General features: G+C 56.2%; 2 protein-coding genes across 2 annotated transcripts; both read left to right on the forward strand.

Annotated features, from left to right (window-relative positions):
• Positions 1–91: 91 nt before the first annotated feature.
• VOLCADRAFT_95760 (uncharacterized protein) lies at positions 92–3,159 on the forward strand (the record flags this gene model as incomplete). The annotated part of the gene is made up of 6 exons (XM_002954814.1): positions 92–121; positions 822–875; positions 1,219–1,383; positions 1,599–1,751; positions 2,038–2,280; positions 2,605–3,159. 6 exons carry the CDS (start codon positions 92–94, stop codon positions 3,157–3,159), a joined length of 1,200 nt encoding a protein of 399 aa, XP_002954860.1.
• Positions 3,160–7,209: 4,050 nt separating this feature from the next.
• VOLCADRAFT_95761 (uncharacterized protein) lies at positions 7,210–8,634 on the forward strand (the record flags this gene model as incomplete). Its single annotated transcript, XM_002954815.1, has 3 exons — positions 7,210–7,286; positions 7,650–7,791; positions 8,104–8,634. 3 exons carry the CDS (start codon positions 7,210–7,212, stop codon positions 8,632–8,634), a joined length of 750 nt encoding a protein of 249 aa, XP_002954861.1.
• Between the last annotated feature and the right edge of the window lie 1,583 nt (positions 8,635–10,217).

The raw sequence follows: 10,217 nt of genomic DNA on the forward strand, positions 1-10,217 counted from the left end.
GAGAGGGAGGGAGGGAGGGAGGGAGGGAGAGAGGCAGGGAGGGAGAGAGGGAGGGAGGTAAGTAGGTAGGTAGGCAGGGAGGGAGGGAGAGATGGAGGGAGGGAGGGAGGGAGGCAGGCCGGTAGGTAGGCCGGCAGGCCGGTAGGTAGGTAGGCAGGCAGGCCGGTAGGTAGGTAGGCAGGCAGGCCGGTAGGTAGGTAGGCCGGTAGGTAGGTAGGCCGGTAGGTAGGTAGGCCGGTAGGTAGGTAGGCAGGGAGGGAGAGAGGGAGGGAGAGAGGGAGGGAGGGAGAGAGGGAGGGAGGGAGGGAGGGAGAGAGGGAGGAAGCCTGCCTCTGCAGGTCAGCAGTCGGCGCACCTCGCTAGCTGCACCGCGCCAAGCCGCCGGCGGACCATTTCCTGGCCCGTCCCTGCCCCTCCTGGCCCCCCAAGGTACTCTACTCCCTTTTGTTCTGCGTCCTCGGCAACTCTCCCATCAAAATGTCCGTTTGCCTATCTCCGCTTACCCATTTCCACGTCATGTGTGCGACTGCCCTGGGAACCGGTTTAAGGGTTGGTTGGACTAGGTGGCAGCTGGCTGGCTGCGTGTTGCTGCGTTCCTGTCTTCCTCCAGCTGGTTGGGTATAGCCGCATTCGACGGGTTTTATGTCCCCAAAATCAACAGTACTGTATTGCCTAGTGTAACTAGACAATCCCTGTATCATCTGACATCCATCCTATTGGATCACGTCTTTTTCATGAAAGAACCGATCGGCGGATGTCAGATCCCGTGATACCCAGGATACTACAATTATTCCCCCTTACTCCCCGGCTTCTGCCTACAGGCGGAGCTCGTCGCTGCGCAATCCTGCATCTCCCGGCTGGAAGCGGCTCTCCAGGTGAATGGAGGCTCGACACTGGGGGCCTCCCTGCGGGCGCAGTCCCTCTGGGGAAGTGGTCGTCTCGCTCACACTTGGTGAATATGACACCACCACTGCTGGCACAGCCGGTCACTGTCACGCCCCCCAATGCACCGGACAGGACTGTATTCCTGCCTGCCTACCTACTAACCTACCTGCCTTTCCAATCTCGCATCGTTCACAGCTCGAAGCCCACTCACCCGTCCGCCGACCCCGTCTCATCCCTACTCACCAAACTGGTTGCCAACCCACCCAAACAAACCTAGAACCAACCCCACTCCACAACCATACGTGACTGACCCACGCACACTGTCTCACGCAGCTGGCACAGCAGCGCGAAGCGGCCTCCTCCGCAGCCCTGGTCGAGGCGGAGGCGGTGGCGCGGCGTAGCGACGAGCTGGCGATGGCCAACCTGCAGCTCAGTCAGCGACTGGCGGAGTCCAAGGCGGAGATGGAGATGGCGGCATACTATAAAAAGGCAAGCGGGGTATGCTTGAGACGTAAACAACGCACTGTGGGGCACCGCGGCCCGTAAGGGGGCGACGTGTGCGGCGGGAGCAGCTGGGGGACGAGGGATTGCGACATACATATGCGTTTGGAAGACAGGCTGTGTTGTGCAGCCTGCCTGACGGGACCTGCTGGCGCTTCCCTGGATGTTCCAATCTCTGCTTCCCTCCTTCCTTCCTTTCCCTGCCACCACAGGTGTGCGGCGAGCTTACGGAGGCCAAATCCCGGCTTGAGGAGCAGCTGATGGGGCTGGGCTCGCTGCTGTCAGCGTCGGAGCTGCGGCTGGCAGATATGGCGGCGAGAGCGGCGGCAGCGGATGTGGGTGGTCGAGGGGCAGTTGGGAGCGGGGTGGGCCGGGGTGGAGGCTTGTCCAGGGGGCCCCCGTGCTGGTGGTCCCCTTGTTCGCAGGTTGTGGGTCCCGCGGGTGGAAGAGGAGGCACTTGCAGACTGGTGTGGTGACGCTCCCTGGTTCTGGTCCTTATCTTCTGACGCGGGCTTTGGGTCTGACTCCATCTATTCGCTGTCCTCTGGGCCCCGGCCTTGGCCTTTGGGTGGTCAGTGCTTTTCCTTTGACCGCCGGATGCTGACCACTGTAGTTCGTTGGCCCCGGATGCCCCAACTCTGTGGTCTGTAGGAGCATGCGGCACTGGCGGAGTGCCGGGCTCGTGCTGCGGAGAGCTCCATCGCCTCCGAGGTGGAGCGCCGCTGTGGGGCGGTGCTGTCCAGTCGGGCGCTGTGGCCGCCGGCGCTGCGGGAGGAGGTAGAGGCGTTGGAGGCGAGACTGGCGGCGGCGGAGGCGGAGCGCGGCATGGCAGTGCAGCGCGCCGAGGCAGCGGCGCGGGCGGAGGGGGAGCTGCGTGAGCAGCTGGGAACCAAGGTAGGTAGTGGTGGTGGCAGTGAGGTTCAGTGGTGGGCAGGGCAGGGCAGGTGAGTAAAGGTGCGAGCCTTCCTCCTTGTGCGCGGGGTCCAGCTGGCCCTCCGAGGGGGACCCCCCCACCAAGTGCGAAAAGACCGAACCGAAGTAATCAAACGAATTCACTCTTCGGCTCCTTCCCCCGTCGTGCTATCCATGTCTCTTGTCCTGCCGCTTTCGCCCTTCTTACCAGCCTATGGCCATCCAGAGGCCCTCGAAAACCCCCGAGCCCAACCCCCAACCCCCAACCCCTAACCTCAACCGCCATGTCGTTACATCTCTCGTCAGACCGCGGAGCTGGCGCTCCTCACCCAGGAGTCCGCCGCAGCCGCCACTGCCTTTGCGGCTCAGCTGCAGCAACTCCGGGAAGCGCTGGCAGAATCCCAGGCTCGCGTGGCTGGGCTGCCGGACGACCTGTCGAGGAGCCGGGCGCGCGAGGAGGCATCCGCAACCATCGCGGCTGCAGTTGCGGCTCCACGACGGCATAGTAATGGCGGCAACGCCGCGACGGCGCCATCGCCGCCGACTGCCACTGCTGTGATGACACCCAAGTGGCAGGTACAGAATAGGGTCGGCGGCGGTGGGTTGTATAACCTGGACGCCGCCTTCGCCGGGGACCCCGGTGACGGCGGCAACAGCAGCGGTGGTGGCGACGGCAGCGGTTCGGCAGGTACACGCAAGGGCAGCGGCGGGCCGAGCAATGTGGATGCTGTGTACATGAAGAACGTGTTGTTCAAGTTCTTGGAGGCGCACCTGACCAATAAAGTTCAGGAGCGGGATATGCTGCTGCCAGCTGTGGCGACATTGCTGCAGGTGGGTAGGTGGGTGGTCCTCGTCCCCTAAAGGGGTGTCACCTTTAGGGTTGTCTTCTTTAGTTCATCCCCTAAAGGGGAACCAAAGGGGAAGAACCAAAGTCTTCCCCTTCGTTTTTTTCGAAGGGGAACCAAAGTCTCTTCTTCGTCTCCCCGAAGAAGAGACTTTGGGGATGAACTAAAGTTCCCCTTTAGGGGAAGAAGAAGAGCACTAAAGTTCTTCGTCCCCTTTAGTTCATCCCCTTTAGGGGAACTAAAGGGGAAGAAGTCCCCTTTAGGGGAAGAAGGGGTTCTTCTTCTTCCCCTAAAGGGGAACTTTGGTGTGTTCTTCCCCTTTAGGGGAACCCCTTTAGGGGAACCCCTTTAGGGGAACCCCTTTAGGGGAACCCCTTTAGGGGAACCCCTTTAGGGGAACTCCTTTAGGGGAACCCCTTTAGGGGAACCCCTTTAGGGGAACCCCTTTAGGGGAACCCCTTTAGGGGAACCCCTTTAGGGGAACCCCTTTAGGGGAACCCCTTTAGGGGAACCCCTTTAGGGGAACCCCTTTAGGGGAACCCCTTTAGGGGAACCCCTTTAGGGGAACCCCTTTAGGGGAACCCCTTTAGGGGAACCCCTTTAGGGGAACCCCTTTAGGGGAACCCCTTTATTTTTCTTTATTTTAATGATGAAAATAATGAAAATGATGAACAAGTAGGGACTTTGGTTCTTCCCCTTCGGGGATGAACTAAAGACGACAACCCTAAAGAAGACAACCCTAAAGAAGACAACCCTAAAGAAGACAAGGAGGTGTGTGTGGTGATATTCGAGATGGAGTAGGTCGCGGCGGCAGCTGGAAAGAGTGTGATGAAGAGGAAGGTCGATGGATAAGGGCAAGGCGGGAGGGGACAGAGTCAGCAAACAGCGGAGCGAGGCCGCGGAAGCGAACAGATAGCCTTTCCACATCGACATATCCGCTCAGCACGTGATTTCCGGCGCAGTACTCTTCTCTCCGCGGCACAGCCACTCCCGCTTTTTGACGCGTCATATAGCCCCGTGCGTCGGATGTCGTGCCTCGTCAACTGTTTCAAACCTCCATTTAACTGTTTCGTCACTTGCTTGTTTGCGGACGTGTATCTTGAAATACCTCATTTGGCTCCCCATGCAGGCGACGCAGGAGGAGTATATTGCGCTGCAGGTAGGTGCCGGGCTGGGAGGGAGGATAAGAAGTTTGGGGGCGACGAGGGTCATACCCGCATTGCACCAACACGGACGGGAATGGGGAGGGAATAGAGTGGGGGGTCGGGGGCATGCGTCCGGAACTCCTCCATTCCTTGGCATGCTACCAAAGAATTAGGGCGCACCTTGCGTTGCGGACCTGACCTGTCCTCAGTGACTTGGGCGTCCGCTTGCTCTGAAAACGTGCTGCAGAAAATCCTGCGAGCTACGATGCCGCCCAGCCGCCAGATGCTGTCGGTGTTCGGCTTATCACGTTGAGGAGATGATTGCGGTGGAATGAGCTGAGACGGCGGCAGCACAAGTGCGGACTGCAGTGCACGCAGCATGTACTGAAATGCATTGCGTCAAGTTACGAGGGGGTTATATAAGTTCCGCACAAATGTGGGGGGGCGTCCGTAAAAAAGCCTTGGGGGGGACCCGGGGACGGTCAATACCTGTTATTGTGGCGCCGCCGAAATGGGGATGTTATGTTGACATCGTTAAGTTGCCAGCTGCTGCTGCTAGCTGCCCCGGTTAGCGAGCACAGGCGTGCGGGCGCCCCACCACTTAGATGCGTCCTTCCTGAACGGCTGCTGCTGCTGCTGATGCCACGGCTGCTGCTGCTACTGCTTTAGAGCGGGACTTTGAGGTTACGTTCATTCAGGCTCCCGGCGGAATGGTGGCTGCCACTGCGGCCATGTAACTCCTGCATCACTAATGTTAGTCTTAGCCTGGAGTGGCCTTTGACATGAGCAACAATGTACGACCTCTTGCGGCGCGGAGTGACCCAACAACGGTTGAAACGAGAGGCTTGTTCCTGGCCGTCGCAAGGGTGGAGGAGGACAGGCATTGACTCGGTGCATCCTTGCATTAGGCCAGACCACACTAGAGATGCTGAATGGCTAGACAGCGTCACGATGTGGGTGCGTCCGGCGGCAGCTGGAGGAGCGGGGAGAACCTGCGGCTGTTGTAGGGGAGGAGTCATCGCCTACCTTGCTTAGCATGTTGCTCTTGGCCTGCCGTACGTAACCCGACGGACCTGCGCTGTCATGTTTCTACGTCGCCTTAACGACATGCATGGGGTGGGGTGGGGTGGTGGTGGTTGGGGCGTTGGCGGGATTCAAGATCGGGACCTGTCCACCGTTTTCGAACCATTTACAGACCTGTTTTATAGTTCCCTCTAGGTGGGGTCGGCTTGGTGGAAAGTTCCGTGGGATCTTGGGTGGGCGTTTTAGAAAGCAAATGTTGTTGTGTAGAGGGACAGAGAGTGTAGTCATGCTTTGGTGGTTATGTCGTCATGGGCACCCCGGGGTCGGGGTGCTTTCTTTGCGCGACTTCGATGGAGTGCAATTGTGCAGCTCATTGTCGCCAAATCCGAGCAGCAACCAGGAAGTCTTATGAAGGCACCACAACACGACGGCGGTATGTGGAATGCCGTCCGCCCATTTGTAACACGGTATGCATGGGCAGTGAACCTGCCAAACGTGTATGCCCGCTGTCCGCCAGACTCGACGAGCTGTGTAAGTTTGGGTTGTGTCCATTGGTGTTGTGGGCACAGCCACTAGGGCGGGTGTAGGGCAGGACCGCTGTAAGGGGGCCGCCCCGAAAGGCCTTGGCCGAACGGTGGGGAAGAGTAGAAGAGGGAAGTATGAAGAGGGCTTCCAAGGTAGGGAGCTTATGGACCGCGAGTTCGAACGTAGCCAAAAAAGAAGGAAGAATGAACAAGAAAAGAGAAAAAAGGGGTTATGAACCCCATCTGCGAGGGAAAACAGTAAGCGACCTCAGGCTTACTACTCGGCTATGAGCGTGCGTCGCCGCATGCAGATGATGATGACCTCCCGTGTACCCGCATCAATACCAATACAACGTCCATGGCCCCCCCCGGGTTTTACGGACACACCCGCACTTGTGTGCGAAACTTGTAAATTGTTGTGTACGATCTGCGCAAGTCCGCGCTGATCATCTATCTTCATGACAGACCTCATATTGGCGCGGGCTCGATATCAGCCTGGTGTGCACCTCCTGCATTATTGTTGCCACAGACCCTGAGACCTCTTAGGATCATGGCACCCGGTTGGTGGCAGTAAAATCAAGACGTCCTGCAATACGTATTTCCTCAAGCGAAACATTTTAAAACACAGTGCCCTTCGCAAGGATAGCCCTGTTCCAAAATCGGTAAAAAAAAGTGAGGCCCAGTGAAGGTGGAAGGGCCATGGACCAAGCTCCCTAAACAACACACGATTATCCGGTATTCTCCCTAACCAAGAGAGATGCTTCAGTACCGTGTGTTGCAGCTCGACCATGCGATTCTCTAGAGACCTTTCCAAGTAGCAGGACCGTCCATGCGCGTCGGGTGGTCGTTCAACGAACTGGAGAATAAATTTTTAACACGTAGTACAGTTTGCATTTCAGGCCAATGCGATGCATCGGGATGCCATGCTGTTAGTTACTACAGTTCATGTTAATCGAGCCTGTGGATAAGTTACGGGTTTGGAGGAATGTCGATGGAAGCAGCGTCAGTGAGGTCTGTTGCAAGGGCTGCAGCAAGCTCTAGGCGCAATGGCTCCTTATTGAACGAGTTCTCGCTGAATTCCAAACGCCAAGCTGTGGCGCCATTTCAACGACCACTCCAACCGTGCCCATTACCTTCTCGCCGAAGGCGGGTACGGTAACGCCGTAACGAAGGCAACCGTCCGCCTTCGCGACCACATGCGAACCTACTGAGTTTGCAAGTAAATGTAATAAAAAGGTAAAACTCTCATATTTGATGAACTTATTTACTGCCGGTCCGCTTTAACAAGAAAGCTCCAAATTTTCGCCCGTCATATTTATCCGTGTATTGGTTTTAGTCTTTATCCCTACCATCCTTCCAAACAACAACTTACAGATGGCTCTACAAGCTGGTGTCATGTCAATCACCGTGGAGCATGCCAAGGATTTGAAGTCCGGAGACTGGTTTGGCAAGTGCGTACAACTTGTTACTGCTGCTGACGGCGGCCGATATTGTGCAGTCTAAACTTTGCAATTAAGGTTCCCTATGATTTTCACAGAAAATAATTATGATTGCAACTGGCAAAAAGTTCGCACCCAAAGCCTACAGCACTTCACCGTTGCGCCAGCTTTCCGTCTATTTGACAGAACATCGTCGACAGTTTCTTTGAAGGACATGAATAAAATATTATATTGAAGTCTATGCTACAGAGTCTTGATACAGTTATTTGCTTTGCTACCGAACAGGACAAGTTAAGGCCTCGTCGTTCGCTTGCGCCGTCCTGCGCTGCCTCGACATGGCTCGCCCTGCCTCGCCGCTCTCGTTTACATCCGCAGGCAGGACCCTTACTGCATCCTCAGAGTGGGCTGCCAGCAGTTCCGCACCCAGACAGCTAAAGACGGCGGCCGCAACCCAGTCTGGCACGAAACCTTCCAAATCGCCCTGATGGACGAGAACCACGTCAACATGGACGTCAAGGTGTGCATGAAGCAGGAAGCTCCTGGAACAAGCGACACACTTGCTTTGACATACCTTAAAACATTAAGCATTCAACTACTAGGCAGCCGGACGGGGGCCCTGCCACACGCCGTGCCGTGCGCCTTCCGCCCTTAGCTTGGCTTAGCATACCCCTATCCTGCATGCTGTCGTGCCCTGCCTAGTGACGCCTCTGCATCGCTTTCTTTAATGAATTTCTTTATTGGATGTATGCATTTGCAAATTCAAGCCCTGATTGTAGTATACTAACCTTACGATGATGTGTACCGATGATCCTGTGTTCGATGGATGCAGGACCAGGATGTTGGGCGTGATGACCTGCTGGGCACCGCGTCCTTTTCCCTGGCCCGTGCGCGTCAGAAAGGCAGCGACCGGCAAGAGGTGGCAGTATTCAGCAAAAAGAGCCGCAAACAGCACGGATACGTCCTCGTGACGCTGAAGTGGGCTCCCCACGGGGCACAAGCAGGTAGCGCACAGCCGCAGGTGCAGGTGCAGATGCAGGCTCAATCATGCCTACAACCGCAACATCAATCAAATCCTTACGGGGATGCCGTAGAGTACGGTACGCAGCCGCTGCAACAGCAGCTGCTGCTGCCTTCCGTACCGCTCAGCGGCATGGAGATACCGGTGTCTGAGGACTCACTGGCAGAGGCAGGGTATTACTGCTCGGCGGCGGCGGCTGCAGCGGCGGCCGGCGTTGCCGCAGCTCCGCCCCGTACATATGGCGGCTACCCCTCTTGTGTGCCGCACTTGGTGGGCCAGGTGCCGCCATCGGCAATGTACCAACCAGCTCTGGTCACGCCATCCATCTACTATCACCAGTAACATGCACAAGTGCTGTATATCTTCAAGAAGTTCCCGAGACGTATTGACCGCGTGTCAGGATTCACGCGCACTGAAGGCTGTCTGCTTCTTTGGACACACACGGCGAAGTTATAGTTGGGTTTGGAACTGGGGAGTGCAACCCGGGGTTTTGGAGCGCCAAGCGTGTGTCGCCATGCATGGCTATATCTGGGACATCATCACACCTGTTGTGGCCGGCGGCAGATTGCAGATGGGAATATCATGTTCAGATGCCACCATTGTCAGCGCTGGTCTGCGGTAGCTGCAATTCATTATATCTGTTGGTCAATGGCTTTCTTTGTGATTATGCATGCATGCAGTTTCTTGTTTGCGGAGCTCTTGGCGGTGTATATAATACATCTTTACATGTTGGCGGTGTATATATTACATCTTTAGATGTTGGCGGTGTATATAATACATCTTTACATGTTTACATGCATCATTCCATACGGAAGCTAGCAAGCAGGGACCTCTCTGGCGTACTGCTGAGCAAGACAAGGCTGGCAAACGGCGCTCGCCTTCGATCGCTTGCTGCTTGATAGTGCATATGTCAGATGGAACCGTCCTTGCCCTGGCCCTTCCTGGCCATCGCTCAATCGACTTCTATCCCAGATAAACTTAGGGTTTTGTGAGACGATGCGTCCCTTAGAGCCATTTGTGTTTTTAATTATCTTTATCATATCCTAGATATTTACTTTCGATATGCAAAGATGAATACGTTCACGCATGTTATGGAAATGCAAAGGGACGGAACGAGGGAATATCCCCGGCTCAGCAAGGATACGAATATGCGCTTGACTAGCAGCAAGCGCGCGTAGTGGTTATAGAACTATGAATGGATTACATAATCAATTGCGTTAGGCCCTTTTAGGGGGTTCCCGGGGAGGAAAGGATCACCGGCGGCGTGTAACAAACACACCCAGGCGCAGGTGCACCTGAGCTGCAGATCCCCAGTGGCCAGAGCTGACTATCGAACGAGAGCCATGCAATCCAGCTGCAATACATACATACATACATATGCACAACCGTCACATCTGTCACATTACATCTCAGCCCTGCTTCTATCCGTATACAAGATGCCAAGCCATTGAGCCGCCGAGCCACCAAGCCACCTGAGCAGACAAGCGGCCGAGCCGCCGTGCGGAAAAAAAGCCGGCAAGCTGCCGATTGGCCGCCAAACCGCGGCCTGGTCACCTACGTGCCCACCCTCGGACCTGTGCCCATTGGCTGACCTAGCCACATACCGTCATACCCACTTAGCCGACTAGCCAAAGGTTGGTCGCTTGCCGTCGTGGAAAGGGCCGAACCGGCATTTCCATTCCATGAACGTTTCCACCGGCACCGCCGTGAAACATGTGTCCGCCAGAGCACTTGCTGCACAGGATACGACTTCGTTGTTCCTTTGCTTGGCAAGGGGGTGACGACATTCTTGTTGTCGTCTACGCATCATGCATAATGCATCATGTGATGGAAAACAAGGGGTGCTCAAGCGCAGCTGGGCCTATCTATCGACGTGATGGCACCGAGGTAAACACATGGTGCTTTATGGCTCGTATGGGTAGNCT

This window comes from Volvox carteri (assembly GCF_000143455.1).
Source record: "Volvox carteri f. nagariensis unplaced genomic scaffold VOLCAscaffold_46, whole genome shotgun sequence".
NCBI lineage: Eukaryota > Viridiplantae > Chlorophyta > Chlorophyceae > Chlamydomonadales > Volvocaceae > Volvox > Volvox carteri.